The sequence below is a fragment of the Choloepus didactylus genome, chromosome 17 (assembly GCF_015220235.1).
Source record: "Choloepus didactylus isolate mChoDid1 chromosome 17, mChoDid1.pri, whole genome shotgun sequence".
NCBI lineage: Eukaryota > Metazoa > Chordata > Mammalia > Pilosa > Megalonychidae > Choloepus > Choloepus didactylus.
In genome coordinates this window covers 59715267-59735646 of record NC_051323.1, presented here as the reverse complement: position 1 = coordinate 59735646, position 20380 = coordinate 59715267, and the positions used below count along the sequence as shown (strand labels likewise).

The 20380-nt window shown below is 34.3% G+C and overlaps 1 protein-coding gene across 15 annotated transcripts in view; it reads left to right on the top strand.

The window, feature by feature from the left end:
- Nucleotides 1-20380, top strand: part of BIRC6 (baculoviral IAP repeat containing 6) — a 317621-nt gene that overhangs the window by 199374 nt on the left and 97867 nt on the right. For all 15 annotated transcript variants that reach the window (XR_005212389.1, XM_037807172.1, XM_037807169.1 and 12 more), the window contains 12 exons: nt 2747-3309; nt 4241-4416; nt 5384-5480; nt 5629-5823; nt 6601-6801; nt 9262-9541; nt 10440-10696; nt 10950-11058; nt 12119-12337; nt 13379-14159; nt 15569-15712; nt 17435-17564. Coding sequence is in view for 14 of the 15 variants with exons in the window: in XM_037807172.1 (XP_037663100.1) it covers nt 2747-3309; nt 4241-4416; nt 5384-5480; nt 5629-5823; nt 6601-6801; nt 9262-9541; nt 10440-10696; nt 10950-11058; nt 12119-12337; nt 13379-14159; nt 15569-15712; nt 17435-17564 (3152 nt within the window). In the remaining variant the exon portion in view is untranslated. The remainder of the gene's footprint in view (nt 1-2746; nt 3310-4240; nt 4417-5383; nt 5481-5628; nt 5824-6600; nt 6802-9261; nt 9542-10439; nt 10697-10949; nt 11059-12118; nt 12338-13378; nt 14160-15568; nt 15713-17434; nt 17565-20380) is intronic.

The window sequence follows — 20380 nt, the reverse complement described above, 5'->3', positions numbered from 1 at the left end:
TTTAAATTTTTTTTTTTTTTTGTTTATGAGGCTTGTTTATGTCCTAGCAGATGGTCACTCGGAGAAAGATCCGTGATCACTAGAGAAAATGTGTGTCCTGGTGATTTGGATGTAAGGTTCTATATGTCTGTTAAATTCTCTTATCTCTCTCCTCTCCTTTCTTTTTTTCTCTGTCGGTAGGGCCCTTTAGTATCTGAAGTGGGGCAGGTCTTTATTGGCAAACTCTCTCAGCATTTGTTTGAAAAATTTAAGCTCTCCCTCAAATTTGAAGGAGAGTTTGCTGGATAAAGTATTCTTGGTTGGAAATTTTTCTCTCTCAATTTTAAATGTCATGCCACTGCCTTCTCACCTCCATGGTGGCCGCTGAGTCACTACTTAGTCTTACGTTTTCCTTTGTATGTGGTGAATTGCTTTCTCTTGCTGCTTCAGAACTTGCTCCTTCTCTTCAGTGTTTGTCAGTCTGATCAGAATATGTCTTGGAGTGGGTTTATTTGGATTTATTCTATTTGGAGTTCGCTGGGCATTTATGCTTTGTGTATTTATATTGTGTAGAAGGTTTGGGAAGTTTTCCCCAACAATTTCTTTGAATACTCTTTTTAGACCTTTACCCTTCTCTTCCCCTTCTGGGACACCAATGAGTCTTAAATTTGGATGTTTTATTTTACTGTCATATCCCTGAGATCCATTTCGATTTTTTCTATTTTTTTCTCCATTGTTTCTTTCTTTCATTTTCTGTTCTGTGGCCCTTTAGGACACTGAGTCATTGTTCAACTTCCTCTAATCTTCTATTATGAGTATCCAGAGTCTTTTTAATTTGGCCAACAGATTCTTTTATTTCCATAAGATCTTCTATTTTTTTATTTACTCTTGCAGTATCTTTATGCTCTTCTGGGGTCTTCTTTATGTCCTTTATATCCTGTGCCATGCTCTTCTTCATGTCCTTTATATCCTGTGCCATGCTCTCGTTCTTTGATTGTGGTCCTTTGATTAATTGTGCCAAGTACTATTCTCTTCTGATATTTTGATTTGGGTGTTTGGAATTGGATTCTCCATATCATCTGGTTTTATCATATGCTTTAAGATTTTCTGTTGTTTTTGGCCTCTTGGCATTTGCTTTGCTTGATAGGGTTCTTTCAAGTTGTAAAAAATACCAATGTAATTTTTCAGAACTACAACTTGGTGGCGTACACTTTCTGTAACTAACCAGCAGATGGCATCTGCAAGTCACCTATTCCCCTCAAGTCTGTTCTCCTCAACTTTGTCTTTGTGGTGTGTGGGGAAATGATTCTTGTGGGGTTCAACTGGTGAACTCAGTTTGAGTGTGTTGTTGGTGCTGTCCGCCCTGAATGTGGGGCATGTGTCTGGGTGGGTTGAGAGGCAGGGCAGATTTCGTATTCAAACCTCCCAGGTGTTCCCAGAGATTCAGGGCTGTTGCAAAAGTCTAAGCCTTCATTTCAGTTTTGCCCCAGATTTTCTCTTCCTCTGACCCACAAGTCACCAGCATTGATGTGGTGTCCCTGGGTTTTCCAAGCGGGCCCCCCTTCTCAGCCGTGATCTTCCAGGACCTCTGCTGAGGGAAGGCTGTGCTACGTCACAAGTGCGTGCCGTCCCTCAATGGAAACCCCATGCTGCCGGGCCATGCAGGGGTGCTCCCAGCCTGATGCAAAGATGGCTGAATGGAGCGTCTCCACCCCCCCCCCCTTTGCACAGCTCCGCCTTCCCAGCTCCGGGACAACTAGGTGTGTGTGCACCCAAGGCGACTGTCCACGGCTGATATTGTGGCATGTGTGCGGTGCCATGGGATACACTCCCCGTCACACTGGGTTTCCTGGAGCGGCTCTGGGCTGTGGATACGGCCCCGGGCAGGAGTGTCTCCAGCCCACTGGGAAGCCAGCTGCAAGCAGCGCGGTTTCTTTCTCCTTTTGGCTCTCCCCTCTGCCCCCCTGGCCTGAGGGAATCAGCAGCGGTCTATCCTCTGGACCAGACACCGAAAGGTTGGCATAGCCCACTCCTGCCGTGCTTCACTGCGTGGTTCTCACCGTCGTAACAGCCTGGGTTTTTTTTTTTTTTTTTTTTTTTTAAACTAGTCCGTCTCCAAAGCCAACCCCCGGTTTCCCCACATCCCAGCATGGCCGTGGGACTTTCAGCCGGCTTACTCACTTGTTTCAGAATGCAGACTTCCAGTTTCACCAAGTGCACGGTCCCTGTGGTTTTAGCAGACCTTGTCCAGCTGGTGCATCGCTGAAACTGGTATTCTGGGTCACTTTCTGGTTTTTATCTAGTATTTTTCATGGAGATGTTTTTTTACCCTGTCTCACCTAGCCGCCATCTTAGGTCTGTGTTCAAGAACATTCAGTTTTGATGCATAAGAAGTGTTTGACTTTTAATTATTGAGAATCACAATCAGTAGGGAATGTTTAAAATAGCAATATTTGAGGATGTGAGAAACCAAAGATCTTTCCATTATAGGGAGTGCTATATGATATTGAAATATTTTAATCTGGAGCTCATCTTCTTAAAAATCACTTTTTTGTTTACTTGTCCCTTAGTTTTCTGTCTGGAAGGGAAGTCATTTGTAATTTTGTCTACAAAAGAGACAAGTAGAAGGACTTAAGAAGAGGTGGCAACTGATGAAAGAGTGAATACCAGGAGTTTATTTTATTGTTTAGCTTTCTTATATTGTGGTGGTTGTTTCTTCCAAAATTACTTAAAATGGATTAATTTTTAATCTTCTCTTTTTCTGCAGGGGAGCCTTCCAGACAGGCCAAGGACCACTTGATGCCCAAGTGAAGCTCCTAGAATTCACTCTGGAACAGAATTTTGAAATGGTTTCAGTTAGTACTATTTCTGCTGTGATAGAGTCTGTCACCTTTTTAGTGCACCATTACATCACTTGCTCAGACAAAGTAATCTCTCGAAGTGGATCCGATAGCTCAGTGGGTGCTCGAGCATGCTTTGGGGGACTCTTTGCCAACCTTATTCGTCCAGGTGATGCAAAAGCAGTTTGTGGTGAAATGACGAGAGATCAACTCATGTTTGATTTGCTGAAACTGGTTAACATTTTAGTACAGTTGCCTCTTTCAGACAATAGGGAATACAGTGCAAGAGTGTCTGTGACCACCAATACCACAGATAGTGTTTCGGATGAAGAGAAAGTCTCAGGAGGAAAAGATGGTAATGGAAGCAGTACCAGTATTCAAGGATCTCCTGCATATGTTGCTGATTTAGTTTTAGCCAACCAACAGATTATGAGCCAGATTTTGTCTGCCCTGGGCCTGTGTAATAGCAGTGCCATGGCAATGATAATTGGTACGTATTGAGAATATTAATCTTATATTTGTTCTTGGTCCTGCACCAATTTCTAATAGCAATATTTGAATTCATTTTGTTTTTAGTTTATCTTGTAAAGCTGCTCATTGCAAGGTTCTTGTAATGACTGCTTCTTGATAGTGGACACTTTTATAGAGTAGCTTTGGTTAATAAATGAAACTGAAGTATTTAAAAACTTTACATATAAATTTCAGAAAAGGGGGGAAGGATACCAACAAAATATTTTGTAAGGCAGTGAAATTAGGGGAAAGAAAATGTCTGTCTCTTAAGTCAGATACAGCAATTTGACGTTAAATTTGTTTTGGGCAACCAATAAGATTATTTATTCAAATTTTATTACAAAATGAAATAAAAAATTTTACTTATGGTGTTACAGTCTCTGTGATACTTATATTAAGGAAAAGTTACATATTGTTTAGCTTTTCTATGTGTTTGAAAGCTGATATATTTGGTTAATTTTAAAATAATTGATCTTCTATGAATTGTGACAAAATCTATTCCTGATATATTTTTGTCTTTTGATGTTTATGTCTCTATATAAGGGAAACAACTATATCTTCTTCTTGGTTAGCTGTTTTAATCTATAGTTACATAAGAATATCACATATCTCTGTACATGTTTTTTTCTTTCTTTATATGTGTTTACTATTTACAGTGATGTTGCTCAATCATAGAGCAACTTATTTTCGTTGTTCCAAAAATAGAGTATCTCATGTAAGTAGATAACGAAAAATTTGCTCTACTGAATAGTATGATAGGTATTTTAATATCAGTATATGTACCTGTAGCTGTTACCTACCTATCCATCCATGGTTTCAAGAAATATGACTCTTCAGCCACTATATTTTAATTACTGTTGGTTTTTAAGGAAACACTTTTTGAAAAATGTGTGATCTTTTATTTTAACTAGGGGCAAGTGGATTACATCTCACCAAACATGAAAATTTTCATGGCGGATTAGATGCCATATCAGTTGGGGATGGATTATTTACCATACTGACAACCCTTAGTAAAAAAGCTTCTACAGTCCACATGATGCTGCAGCCAATTTTAACCTACATGGCCTGTGGGTATATGGGCAGACAAGTAAGTTCAATCCAGCAACAGTTGCAGTAATTTAATATTTTCTGGCAATGGGAGTAAGTAATATAAGAGCAAATGATTATTCATAATCTATTTGGAAGAATGAAAAACATCACCAGCTGAGGAATATGGAATAGAAATTCAAGAGGGAAGTTACATTGAAATGGCATTTTCAAAGATGACTACATTGAGATAAGAATAAAACATAATCATATTTTTAAATTTAAGAATTCTTTCCATAGTCCCTGAAAGTAATTCTTTCCTTTTCCCTAAAAATAGTATAGTTGACTACCAAAATGTTCTCTGTCAACGTTATATATGAAAATTTAGTATGAGTATGTTTTTTCAAGTTTATGTTGAATTTTCCTTTTCAGTAAAAACAGATTAGGCTAATTTAAAAAGTAAAATAAGTTAGAATATTAAAAAAAAAAATGAAATTGTGGAACCAATTTGACCACTTTAACTTCTAGTCCATTTAACATTTTTTTTCAAATGCAGATTTTAAACCTTGTGGGTTTTTTTTAAATTTCTCAATGTGTAATTATTATTTTCTTGAATATTTATTGAGCACTTATTTGTGTATACATATGTGTGTGTGTGTATATATATATATATATATATATATCTCCTTTGGAAGATAGAAAGACATTTAAGAAGGATCAGTTTTTGAATGAGATTAGTGTCTAATGGGAAACAAAATTACATTAATTTAAGTTAGAAAATGATACTACTTGGTGAAGACAGATGCTATGAGTTCAGAGAGGACGCATTTTACTTCCTTGGCAATTCAGGTAAGCTTTCTTACATATTTTGACAGGCATTTTGTATTTGGTGATTTCGGTTAAGGTTGTCATTTAAAAAAATTAACTATAAATATATAATAAATGCACGAAGAAGTTTAATGGTTCTAATTCATAGGAAGCTAATGACTACTATTTTAAAGTCACAGTATACTTGTGTGTCTTTTTAGGGCTCTCTTGCTACTTGCCAGTTATCTGAACCATTATTGTGGTTCATTTTGAGAGTGTTGGATACTAGTGAAGCCTTGAAAGCATTCCATGATATGGGTAAGATAAAAATTCCAAAAATTGTCAATTGAATATAATCATTTGGTAGTATAGTATATTCTCATTTATGTAGTTTCTTGTGAAAGTTGACTCTAAATATCAAACCCTTATCCTGAGACAATTTTCATTTAGTACTCTGTTCATTTAGGTGGTGTTCAGCTCATTTGCAACAATATGGTTACTAGTACAAGAGCTATTGTAAATACTGCAAGAAGTATGGTGTCAACTATCATGAAATTTCTTGACTCTGGTCTGAATAAAGCTGTTGATAGCACTCTGAAAACAAGAATACTAGCTTCTGAGCCTGACAATGCAGAAGGGATCCATAATTTTGCACCCCTTGGTAAGAAAAGCCTTATGGAAATCTTAACTGGTATGGAAGCTTTGCATTTATATAATTTATTAGCTGGTATGAAGCAAAATTTGTAGTTGAAGTAATTTAATGATGCTATAATATCATTTTAATTACAAACATGATTTAGAAGATAGGTGATATCAAAACACTACTGATAAGATGGAATTTTTCATAGTTCTTTAGTAAAAAAGTTTTTATTTCTGAGTTTAAATGGAAACACAGTCTATGAAACTATGAGATTTTTATGTCAATTTTCCCTGTAAATGTGTTAAAGGACTTGCTGCTTCTTACTTTAAGTGATAGTTTTGTTTTTTTTGTTTTTTTAAAAGAGTTTTAATTTAGCTATATGGCCTTTTATCCAATCCACATAGTTCTTTTCATACTTTTTAAAATATTTCTAATTCATGAACATTGACACAGTAAAATAAACGTAATTATGTTCAAAGTGAAGGGAGTATTACACATTGTTTTCTGTTGAAGTCAGGTGAGAATTACTGTGTTAGATTTATTGTCAATATTTCAGTTTTCATTTGTGTCTTAAAAAGAAATTAGGCAGCAGTTAATAATTTATCACCTTGCTAGTTGACTAGATGTCGTGATGTTTTGTGACTATCAGGACAATCATGTTTAGAGTACTATGTATATTAAAATTATCAAACGTTCATATTTTCAGTTAAGCTTTCTAGTTTAATTACTACAATTTGATTTCTTTATGCTTTGAGTTTCTTTTGCAAGTTCTCGTTTTATTTAAAATATCTTCTGTAGGAACTATCACGTCTAGCAGTCCTACTGCCCAGCCGGCTGAAGTGCTTTTGCAGGCCACGCCACCCCATAGAAGAGCTCGCTCTGCTGCTTGGTCTTATATTTTTCTGCCTGAAGAGGCTTGGTGTGACCTTACCATTCATCTTCCCGCAGCAGTACTTCTTAAAGAGATCCATATCCAGCCTCACCTTGCATCTCTTGCAAGTGAGTAATATTTTGTAAAGAAGCATCATGAAAAGAAACTATAATTTTGAAACACTTGAAACTGAGAGAAATATTTAGCAGGCAGTGATACACTTAACTTACGATTACCAAATTGATTAATTTTGAGCAGTTTTTAGTGTAATATTTAATACTTCTACCAAGTAATTTCCCTTGAAGTGAAATATGACTGTTATCCTCAAAGAAGCGGAAATATTTGATGAATTTCAAATAAATATATTCCTGTTATATGTTATTTTGCCTTTCCTTTCCCGCACAATTTAGTATAGTATTACGCTGAAATGACTTAGTTTACACACATGTAGATAACAATCTTAGTTTTTCTGACCAGGTCCTCAGTGCTAGTCCTGCAATGTAAAATAAGAATAGATATTCTTGTGTCCACCCCCCATTATAAGTAACTACCTCTGTGAAGAATTCTTTATTGCAATATTTTGAGTATTACACTCAAATATGAAATGCAACATTTGATGCCATTGTTTACTGAATATATTTTGTAGTAACATTGCAGTGTAAATAATGCACAATAATTTTTAGAAAATAACATTAAATGGAGAGGAACACTTTCAACTAGTCATAAAAAATATAAAATACTATTTTGCATTTTTATGGTCCACAGATTATTTTAATATAAATATAATTTTTATAGAATTGTTGAAAATGCCACATTTTTGTATATTCCTTTATCAGTTCGCATTGCCATCAAATGTCAATCAATAATTGGGTTAAGAGCTAGGAGAAATTTTGTGGATTACTGACATATTTGAAAGAATAATTTTTTTCTATTTTCCTGTAGGCCTAGACTATTATTACACACTAATATAGTTTTGGAATCTACACTGCTTAGATAAAAACAGTTGTAATTAATATGAAAGCAGAAGGCAGAACACTAATCAACAGTGTTCAGCAGGTCAATAAATAACTATAATACTAGGTAAATTATGTCAGTATAAGACTTGGTGAAATGCTATGACGGCTAAGATGAAATTACATTTATGTGGAAGGAGAAGTGGTTCATTTAGCTTTTGAAGTATGGCTAGAATTTGCAAGTGGAGATTGGGATAGAAAGAATATGACAAAGAACATTACATTAGTACCTCTTAAAAAAATCTGTAGGTTTAAGTGTTCCCTATTATAAGTATTAATAAAATAGTTTGCTTTTACAACTTGGTAGAGCAGAAATTTAAGAAAATTTTGAGCTCCAATGGAAATAACATAGGCTTTGGAATCAAACATGGGTTTGGTTATAAAGTATGCCATTTCTTCATTCTGAGAGTTTGGATTATTTAATCCCTCTGACTGTCTACTCATTTAAAATGTGGGTAGTACTTATTACCTAAAAAGGGTTATGAAAATTAAATTTAAAAATATATGAGAGTTATCTAGTTCTTAGTACCTGGCATGTGATTGGCATAAAGAAAATGTTATTTCTTAATTCTACCTTTGAAATTAAAATTAAAATGAAATTTTAAAGGTTGTTTTAGTTGATAGATAAATTTATTTTCTGGGCTTCCATGTTGCTAGGAAGAAATAATTTTTCCCCTAGCAGCTGTCAGTTGCTACTTCATTTGCCTCCTTATATTACAGCAAGAATTGAATGAAAGAGAAATCTTGTGGATGTTAGGTTAAATTTTGAAAGGGAAACAAAGATTAGAGGTGGAAGCAACTTGACTGTGTTTGAAGACATTGCAGTAACATTGATGTATAAATACCAGTTCCAGTTGCTGCTTTCTATTATTTGGGTAGATACCAAAAGTAGGATTGCCAAGGTCAGATGATAATTCTATATTTAACTTTCTGAGGATCTGCTGAACTGATTTCCACAGTGGCTAGATTATTTTATATTCCCTCCAACAATGTTGGTAGAACAATATTGGTATTGTGATAAATACCACTGAATTGTACACTTGAAAGTGGTTAAAATGGGAAATTGAGCTGTATATATTTTACTAAAATAAAAAGTTTAAAAATAAACAAATACTGCAATATGGTGGTAGTGAAATGATGAGTTGGTGTGAAATCCTTATATTTTCTGTTACCTGAATTATTTGCCCATAGCAAATTAATCAAATGTAGTCTCATACTGTTAGTGATAATTCTGAATAGTAAAATAGAATTACTGATTTATTTGCCTATTTGATTGCTTTTTTCATGGGGAGAATTGAGTACATCTGGATTGCATATCTTCAGTTACTCTTTTTTTTGTTAGTTCAATGTTAGAAATTTTAAGTGTGATTTTTATTGTATTGTGGATCAAATATATTTTATGTTAGAAAATAGCTCCAAAATATTAATTATAGTGAAAGTCAGTGGCAAATATGATTTGGCTTATGAATTTCAAGTTCATAATGACTAAGTGTAAGCTTCTGTTTTAGTAGGATTTCCACTATGAAGTCTAGTTCACTTTTTCTTTATTAGTTGCCTGATTTTCTCTTCCTGCAGCCTGCCCATCCTCAGTATCTGTTGAAGTAAGTGCAGATGGGGTAAATATGCTACCTTTGTCCACTCCTGTTGTCACAAGTGGTCTCACCTACATAAAAATTCAGCTTGTAAAAGCTGAAGTAGCTTCTGCTGTGTGCCTTAGACTACATCGTCCACGAGATGCCAGTACATTAGGCCTTTCACAGATAAAATTACTGGGCCTCACAGCTTTTGGTACCACTTCTTCAGCAACAGTTAATAATCCCTTTCTTCCATCAGAAGATCAGGTATCCAAAACAAGGTAAGTTTTATTTTTCGTTGTCTTAAAAAACTTTCTATGAATTTAATATTTATTCTGTGGTTTCTTTCTTTTTTTAGTTCTTGGGAAGTTCTTTGTTCCATATGTATCTATATAATATAATTTTACTGTGTTAAAGAGATAATAATTTTATAGATGCAAACCTCTGATACTGGTTATAATTGAGATTTATGTGTCTTTAATCCTTAAGATGATCCACACCGCGTGTGAAGGTGTGTCTAGATATTCATTCTAATTCTTCGAATCATAATCTAGTTTGGGGATTCTCAAATGTCTAACACCAGGACTACATCTGAACCGTACAAGCTGACCATATGAAACAAGGCCTAATCTTATATGGTAATTCCTAAATGCTTATCCCCAGAAGGATTCTATCTGAACCATACAGCTAACCAAACAAACAGGAACCCGAATGTATCCTTTAATAAATAGTATTCATATAAAATTTGATGGTCAAAAATTTTGTATACTAATTTTATTGAAGGCTTTGTCTGATTAAAAAAATTGGGGATTTCTTTTTTATTCTCAAGCTGCTAAGACTTTATGGTTTTATAAGTCTGTAATCCTATGCATTATGTATTCACACATACGGGTATGGTTATGTCAAAAAACTGCTTTCCTGGTTAATTAAAAAAACAAGCAAGCAAATAATTCCTAAATGCTGTGGGCATGTAAGTACTTAAATTTGTGATGTTACAGTGGAAACCTACTGTATGCTTAATTATTGATTTTATGTAATTCAGAAAATGATTTTATTAAGATAGATTGGTGCCATTTGTGAAATGCAACCTGCTGATCTTTAAGAAGATCTGTTTTACCCCTGAAATAATTTAAGCTATTTACATTTACCCTACAAGCCATGTCGTGTTGTGTATTTCAGTATTGGATGGTTACGGTTATTACATCATTGTCTTACTCACATAAGTGATCTGGAAGGAATGATGGCAAGTGCGGCTGCACCTACTGCTAATCTGCTACAGACTTGTGCTGCATTATTGATGTCACCATACTGTGGAATGCATTCACCCAACATTGAGGTTGTGCTTGTAAAGATAGGACTGCAGTCCACTAGAATTGGCCTGAAGCTTATAGACATTCTTCTGAGAAATTGTGCAGCATCAGGCAGTGATCCTACAGGTGACAATTAACTTTGATATTTTAATTTTTACATATCTGCAAAGTAATGGCAACTGGACCATGTGAGCTTTATGATTAATTCTGTTTCTGAAATTAATTTCCCTTAAAGGCTTCATTAATTTTTGGAGGTTTTTTTGTTGGAATTTACAGAAGAGTTATTTTTAAGGAATAATTAAAAAAAATGAAATTGAGCAAACCTTCCTACCCTGTTTGCTTATTTAGCAAACTTTTTCTTTTGATTCTTTTCTGCAAGATTTGAATAGCCCTTTACTTTTTGGAAGACTGAATGGACTCTCTTCTGACTCTACGATAGATATTCTTTACCAGCTGGGAACAACCCAGGATTCTGGAACAAAAGAAAGGTATTTGATGATCCTATTTTTCATTTAAAAGCATTCGTACACACACACACACACACACACACACACACTGTACTGAATGTTATTTGTATTCTCCTTTAGATCTCATAGAAGTTAAAACTGGTTGTATATCATAGATATTACCTTCCTGCTTCACATGATGCAACTGTTAGAGATTTTTCATTTTATTAAACCTTAATTTTCTTGCATTTGGACATAATTTAAGCAAATTTGGACTCAGATACCATGGAATGAGAATGTTAACTTTCCCCTAATTTCCTTATCTCCCTTCTCTTTCTCTGACTTGTCTTTTTTCCCTATGATATAAAACTGAAATTTTAAGAGTCATAACTTTCAGTTCTTCAGAGTAGAGAAAGAGATTAACTAGCATGATGTATCTCCCTACCCCCATTTCCTTTATCATGAAACAAAGAATCTTATGGTCTAAACTAGAAATTTGAAAGGAAATCAAACAAATATAAACACAGTATTTTAAGGACTTGAAAATTCTTACACCCCCCCCCCTTTTTTTTATTTGGCTTTTTTACCAATTCAAAAGCATTATTACTTTAACAGGTCTTTTGCTCTCAACTCGTGGTTCAAAGTTGGATTTGTTTTATAGGCTCACCATTTCAGGGGTTTGGGGAAGGGTGCAACTTGGAAAAGTGTATGTGTTGGTGGTTTATTCTGTTGTCAGAATGAATGATAGTGGATTGCTGTTACTAGTATTTAATGGTGGAACACACTGTAATGAGTCTGCCTCTGCACAATGAAGAACTAACCCGAAATCACTGCTCTTTATTGTGTAGATTTGTTTAAGATGAGAGAAATTTTAGAGGAGAGAGTGAGTAAGCTATGTATCCAGTAATTCTAGACATTTTTATATTGTTACAAATGAGGTAAGAAGTAGTCTGTTCATTTGCTGAGTTATATTTTTGTGATCTCTAATTTTTTGCTTGGTTAAAATTGGTATATTGCCTATATGCTGAGATGTTATTTATGTACATCTAAATGTCAGTTATGGTATAATTTTTTTTTTTTTAACTCATTTCCTTCTTTTAAGAATTCAGGCCTTATTAAAATGGGTCAATGATTCTGCGAGAGTGGCTGCTATGAAGAGAAGTGGCAGGATGAGCTACATGTGTCCTAATTCAACAATAGAGTATGGTCTTTTAATGCCGTCTCCTTCTCATTTGCACTGTGTAGCAGCAATTCTCTGGCATAGTTATGAACTGCTTGTAGAATATGATTTACCAGCACTGCTGGACCAAGAGCTCTTTGAGTAAGTATTATTTGTGAAATCCTTTTTGTTTTCAGTACTAGATCTCTTCACGTTTTCATTTGATGAAACATAGTATTTCACATGCTTATTTGGATGAAAACAATATTTTGAAAGTAATAGTTAAATATTACCAGGTAAAATTTTGAATTATGTCACAAGTTTAATTTATCTCCATGTTTTAAGAAAATATATTAGTGATGCTGTCTACGATTTCTAATTTTCCTACCTAAAATTGTGATGCTTGCTGTATATATTCGTACAATTTAAAGTGCTCCTCACTTGCAGATTTACCCACCAGATTCTTTTATCCTTAATGTGCAACTCTGGAAGTTAAGTAATAGCTAGAAGATTTGAAAGAGATAATACTTTCTAGATAGTTTTTAGTATTATCCTTTTTTTTTTTTTAAAAGTACTGTTCTTTAGACAAGTAGTTTCCACTTAGCTATATTTCTTCACCATACTCAGCTAAGGCTTTGCTGAACTTACTGCCTAATTAATAACAGCCAAATCTGTAGCAGAGTTTTATTTTTATTCTGAAAAGTTCCCTGACTCATAAAATGGTAGGCAGGGCCTTTTGTCCTCTAGTCTGTAATCTTCATATCTGGCCCTACCAGTTGACATAATCCATGAGTTAGTAGTGAAACTCAATAATGGTTTGTGATTTACAAACATGAATTTAAATCATTAATCACGTCACACTCAAACATTTCTTTGGTATAATTTTTGTTTCTTTTTTTACCTGATTTCTTAGAGGTCAACCAGAGAGTGGTAGAACTAGGCTAAAATACAGATCACTTGATTCTCTTTACTCATTTTACAAGTTTAATTCCCAACCTACCTAAATTCTTAAAATAATGTATATTATAAGCAGTTTTCCTTAAATCTTACTTTACAAGGTCATATTATTTAACATCAAATAAACTGCAATTTTTGTCAGAGTATGGATTGATCTCTAATAGAAATATTTGAAACAATGAATTCTTTTTTTAAAAAGAACTACATTATTAATAATTATTAACATGTTATCTTTTATTTCCCTAGGTTACTTTTTAATTGGTCCATGTCTCTTCCCTGCAATATGGTTTTGAAGAAAGCTGTTGATAGTCTGCTTTGCTCAATGTGTCACATTCACCCAAATTATTTTTCTTTACTCATGGGCTGGATGGGAATTACCCCTCCTCCACTGCAGTGTCATCACAGACTGTCTATGACTGATGACAGCAAAAAGCAGGATCTAAGTTCATCTTTAACCGATGATTCTAAAAATGCACAAGCACCTCTCACACTAACTGAATCACATTTGGCAACCCTTGCTTCATCTTCTCAATCTCCAGAAGCTATCAAACAATTATTAGACTCAGGTTTGCCTTCTCTTCTTGTGAGGAGTCTGGCTAGTTTCTGCTTCAGCCACATTTCTTACTCAGAAAGCACTGCTCAGTCAGTAGATATTTCCCAGGACAAACTCAGGCGGCATCACGTTCCACAGCAATGCAATAAGATGCCTGTCACAGCAGACCTGGTTGCTCCTATTCTTAGGTTTTTGACGGAAGTTGGCAGTAGCCATATTATGAAAGATTGGCTCGGTGGTTCTGAAGTCAATCCACTATGGACAGCACTTCTGTTTTTATTGTGTCACTCTGCATCCACTTCTGGAGGACATAGTTTAGGTGCACAACAGACCAATGCAAGATCAGCTTCTCTTTCTTCAGCTGCCACAACAGGATTGACCACTCAACAGCGAACTGCAATTGAGAATGCAACTGTTGCATTCTTTCTGCAGTGTATTTCATGCCACCCTAATAATCAAAAGCTGATGGCACAGGTAAGAAAATAAAAACTGGCTTATGTTTAAGGCTTTTCATTATTTTTATATGCTGTCACATAACACCAGTATTAGCTGAGGGAGGGCCATGAATTAAGGCAAGGTAATTATAAAGTTTGAGGGTGGGTGTGTTTAAGGATCTGAGTTTAAACTGTAATTAAAATGTACTGGATATCTTCTCCCTCCTCTTATTAAAATATGGTGTCACATAAGTCAGTTATTCTTTGTGATGAGGTGACAGGCACATCATGGGTAATCTGGTTATGAATCTTACATTCCTCCTTTTTTCTAAACTCCCTCAAATGAAAATAAGCCCCTAAGAGGAATACTTCAGCTGTTGGAACCACTTGACAGTGGACAGCCGTGTTTTTATCTGCATTGAGGCATTGCATTTTGGTGTAACCAGATTGCTGTAATGATGGTTCAGATCTAATGAAGCAGACCCTAGGATAGGGTTCAGATAGGAGACTTCTGATAAATCACATAAAAATGTGAAAGTTTATTTATTGTGGTAAGCCTATGTGAACAAACATTTTGAAAGATGGAATTTATAATAATATAGAGTATTTCTAGTTGCTTTTTGCCAGATTCTGCACCTTTCCAACTGTTGTGACCTTGGGTAAGTTGTTTAACCTATAAAATGAGGTTAGCAATACCAGTCTCAGAAATTTCTTGAAAAGATTAAGTATTGTGTGATGTAACTAACATAGCGCCTATATGAAACATAATAGACGCAGGTAAATAGTAATTACCTACTTTTTTTATTCCTATTTGGATAATGTTTACTCATGTCTATTAATATCTGGAAGTATAATTATCATAATTTTAAAAAATGCTAAATGACTTTATTAAGATGGGCAAAATACATTACTGCCTACAAGTAATTAATTATTGGGAAAATATACTTATATCTCTGCTTATATGCATAATTAAGTAGAAAGGCTTAAATTACCAACTTTAACCAAGGGCATGAGTATGGGTATTTGAAAATTTGGTTTATGTCTTTTCAGTGGCTTGAATACTTTGTATCCCATTCTCTTTTGGCTTCTAGTTATTATCTCTCAGCTTCTTGCTAAGATTTTGTTTTATTTTTTCTAATAGACTTTTTCATAATTTTTATTATAACTTTTGATATTGATTAGAGTTACAAATAAGTTAGTTTTTCTGGATATTCATTAGGTGAAAACCCCATAGTAGTAGTTTTTCTCTTTGCCACAGAAAATTTATTTGCACTTTTAATTGCTTCTGATTTCATATATTTTAAGATGAAATAATCTGTTCTTTAATTACTGATTTGATGTATTAAAATATACTTGTTGATCCCCATTCCTAATTCCCTGTTCACTCTACAAAGTAAAAAGCTGCAAATAAAGATTGTATTTAACTTTTTAAATCTCTTGCCTTGCCAGGTTCTGTGTGAACTGTTCCAGATATCCCCTCAAAGAGGGAACCTTCCAACGTCTGGGAACATTTCAGGGTTTATAAGAAGATTATTTTTGCAGTTGATGCTGGAGGATGAGAAAGTAACCATGTTTCTTCAGTCTCCCTGTCCAGTTGAGTAAAATAATGCTTACATTTAAATCTAAATGATTAGTTACACGTGAAGATATTTTATAATTTCATATCAGAGTTTGCAGTTATTTCTAAGTTCTTCTTATTTCTAATATAGCAAACTGAAACTACAGCAACCTTTGTACTTAATGACAGGACTTGAAAATTTAGGATAACTGCTCTGCCGGGAATAGCCTAAATATGTCTTACCCTGAGTGGTATAAATTGATTTGTGGAAAAAAGTGGCAAAGTTTAAGGTAAAACAGTGCTAGTGCAAAAATTGACCAACAAATGAATTGCATGACAAACATACCAAATTCAAAAAATATATATAAAATGGGGTGCGTGTGTGTGTGTTATGGAGTGTTTGGGGTTATGATAATTAAGAGTGATGATTGTATGACTAAGTGATGATAGTGTGAGACATTGATTATTTATTTAGGGTAGAAGATATACTAGGTGAAATTAGGGGCCCACTACTTAGTAAGTCAAGCCCTTGATCTTGAGGCTTGCTCTTATGAAAGTTACTTCTATAAAAGGGAGGCTAAGCCTACCTGTAATTATGCCTATGATTCACTTCCAGAGAACTTCATTTCTTAATCAGATATGTCCTCTCTTTCTCTCTAAGCCCAACTCTGCAACTAAATTCATGAACCTCCCCCCGCATGTGACATGACTCATGGGTGTGAATCTCCCTGGCAACATGGGACATGACTCCCAGTGATGAGCCTAGCCCTGGCAGTGGGATTGAGAATGCCTTGACGAAAAGGGGGAAAAGAAACGTAACAAAATAAGGTTTCAGTGGCTAAGAGATTTCAAAAAGAGTCTAGAGGCTGTTCTGGGAGTTACTCTTATGCAAGCTTCAGCCGATATTGCAAATTGCGACAGTACACCAATCCCCAACCAATAGTATTCCCAAAAACTCTGAAGAAGACCCAGGTCCCTGTCTGAGACTCTATAAAAGTTTCACTCACTAAGTTTATTCTTCAGAAACTTAAAACCTCCAGATTGTTTCTATGCCAGATGAGTCCTGAAATCCAGAGGCACCAGCCTCTTCAAGAACATCAACCAGCTGCATCCCCCTTCCCCGTAATGTTACATTTCTTTTCCCCCCTTTCGTCAAGGCATCCTCAGTCCCATTGCCATGGGCAGGCTCATCACTGGGAGTCATGTCCCATGTCACCAGGGAGATTCACAACCCTGTGAGTCATGTCCCACGGAGGTGGGGGGGGGGTAATATATTTAGTTGCAGAGTTGGGCTTAGAGTGAGAGAGGACATATCTGACCCTTTTTCAATATTAACATGTTAGAGTGGTCATTGCCTAGATACCCCTGAAGATTGAGACTGTGGTCAAATGAGAGGGAGGAGTAGCAACAGACAAGATAAGATTTAACACAGGATTATGAATACTGAATCATTACATAGATATTTCTTTTTAGTCTCCAGTGTATTAGAACTGCTAGAAGGAAATAACTGAACTTGTGGAACTGTAACCCATACTGTACTTTGAAATTTGCTATATAACTACTTGCCAAACTGTACTTTGAAAGTTATCACTTTTCTGTATCTCTGTTATGTTTCACAATAAAAAATGTTAAAAACTATATATACTAAATTAACTTGTATGCTTTTATTGAATTTTTACTTTATGCTTTTGAACTTGTTTCATATTGATGTATATTCCCAAAAGTTATTTATTGATTTCTTTTTAATTAATTTTCAGCTGTACAAAGGTAGAATTAATGCTACTAGCCATGTCATCCAACATCCAATGTATGGAGCAGGCCACAAGTTCCGTACTCTTCATTTGCCAGTTTCGACAACATTATCAGAAGTTCTTGACAGAGTGTCAGGCAAGTCAGATTTAAGTATTAATTTTTCTTTAATGTTAGTATTGTGTAACTGTAAATTATTGCATCAACTCACTCAGCAACCATTTGATGACTAGAAAATGTCGAGATGTCTTTACAATCTGAAGCATAAGAAGCCAATCAAGTGGACAAAATGTATGATACATTCAAGCACTTAGAGTTCTTTTGGTGTGATGTGGTTGAAATGTGTTGTGTGTTATATGTAGGATTGAAAAAAAAATGGGTGTCTGGAAATGTAGGCAAGCCATTGGGAGCTATTAATGGAATTTTCCCATCATAAACCATCTGGCTGTTTTTATAGTAAATAGATTACAGGTTATTAGGTTGGATGACAGGATTCTGGTTAATAAACATTTATTAAATCTAGAAAAGAAATGAGGAATGGTCAAGAGATGATAATTAAGTAGGGGGAATTGACTGGTTACCTTACTGTTTATAGGCAATGAAGAGAGCAAAGAGAACTTTCCCCCTAGATTTCCTATTTATATAATAAGATATTGCCTTTAAATAACATATAGGTTATCAATAAAGACAAGTTTTTGATGGCAGAATGTATATTGACTGTGGATAGTTTGAGTTTATTCCCCCCTCAGAGATCATAGTCAATTTGTGAATATTTGTTGAACAAGTAGGTTTCTATTGTACACGTAAAAGGGATACCCAAGTTTTAAAGCAAAGATGATATCTGAAGGAAGAATAGGAGTATCTTATAAAATAAAAAAACTGTATATGTCCATTTATTATTTGGAAAGTAAATTTAAAGTTTGAAATAAGACTGGGTTAGAGAGATTTGGGAGTTGTTACCTTATATAGATGGTCCCTGAAACCATGTGAATGAATATGGCTATGAGAAAATAAAGTAGAAAAGCTTATTTTCTAGTTTTATAGTCACTACGTCTAACATAAGTGTGTGCAAATAAATTGTAATTCTTTCCTACTCTTTTACAAGTTACACAATAAGAAGTCAGAACACTATTATACTTGTGTAAAAAGCATTTTTTTTTGTAATTTAAAAATCACAGTGTAACCTGTTAACAGCAAAACTTTTGGAAATTTGATTTTGGAGACTTTTTTCCATCATAACTCTGAAATCACTTCATCTACATGATTAAGAAAAAATGAATTAACTAATTAAATAAATTAAGGAAGGAAGTGGGAGACAATAACTGAAATTTAGTTATTGAGGTTTCATATATTTAACTTGATAGATGAGTATATATTATAAAGTAACTGGAAGTGTTAACATTATTGTTCATGTTTACTGTAAATGAATGCTGTTTTCTAAAACTACATATTTCATTTGGAATATTTTACATAATAGTTACCTTTATTACATAAAAAAATTTTAAATAAATTGGTTTTCTTTGGAAGGACACTACATCTTAGTGAAGTGTTCACAAAAAAGTCACCCTGAGCAATCTTTGAAAAGTCATATGTGCCTAATCTAACTTCTCCTTAACAATACTTTGGATTTTTAAGACTTTTATCATCTTTATTTGTATTTTATGTTATATTTTTATGGTTGCATATATATATGAACATGTATAATAACAAGGTAATCCAAAATTGTTTTGTTAGTAATTTTACCTGCTTCCTATAGCTTTTGGCAATATTACTTTCAAATAATAAAGTTTATGTATTAGTATTTTTCCTTAAGCAGTTGATTATCTTTTAAAGAAATTTAAATAATAAGGAAAAAACTACATATGCTGTCCTGTTTGTTCCTCTTTTGTGGAATGCTTTTTTGTGGAATGTGTCTTTCTTTTCTGGATAATTGTAAAAATTTCTATTTCTGCTTTTAAGCAGTTTGTTTATGATGTGCCTTGGTGTGGTTTTGTGTGTGTGTGTGTTATTTATGCTTGGGGTTTGTTGAGTTTCTTGAGCCCATGGGGTTTATACATTGGAATATTTTTGGCCATTATTTTTTTATATTTTTTTCTCCCTCTTTCCTCTCTATTAGGGATTCAAGTTATACGTATATTAGGCCACTTGAAGTTATTTCACAGGTCAATACGTCTTGATTTTTTTCCACTTTTCTTTTTTATCTGTATTTTTATTTGGGGTGATTTCTATTACTCTGTCTTTAAATAGACTCAGCTGCCCTTCTCTAATTATTTTATCTACTGTTAGAATATCTGTTTGGTTTTTAAAAATGTCTCCTGTCATTACTTAATGTTCATACTTTTCTTCTGTCTTCTTAAATGTTTGAGTCTATTTGTATTGAATATTTTTCTCCTGATTTTTGGGTTTTCCTTCTTTATTTGCCTGGAAATTTTTTGTTAGGTGCCTGACATAGTGAATTTTACTTTTTTGAGTGCAAGATATTTTTTGTATTCTAATAAATATTTTTTACTTTGTTCTAAGATGTAGTTAAATTTTTTGAAAATAGTTTGTTGCTTTCAGGGCCTGCTTTTTTTTTTTTTTTTTTTTTTTTTTTTTTTTCTATTTTTTTTTTTATTTTTTTTTATTTTAAAGAGAAAGAGCAGCACACACACATTACATCTTTAATGTGCCTCCTGTAACACGATGAAGTTATTTTTATTGCACTGTTAACAAAATTCCCCGAGTCTTGGATTTGCAAAAAGCCTTAAATCAGATCCAGAATCCATCAAATGCCAAATTCCAGGGAGCGAAGCGGGGAGTAAGTACAAGAGACAAGCCGGCTGATTGCATTTGATTTAAAGACTCTTCTACTGCTGCCTGCAAAAAGGAAGGTGGATTAAAAGAAATCTTTTTTTTTTTGCAGGTCTCAGTGGCCCACTATAGTCTATAGTATAAAGAAAGACACACTCCAGAAA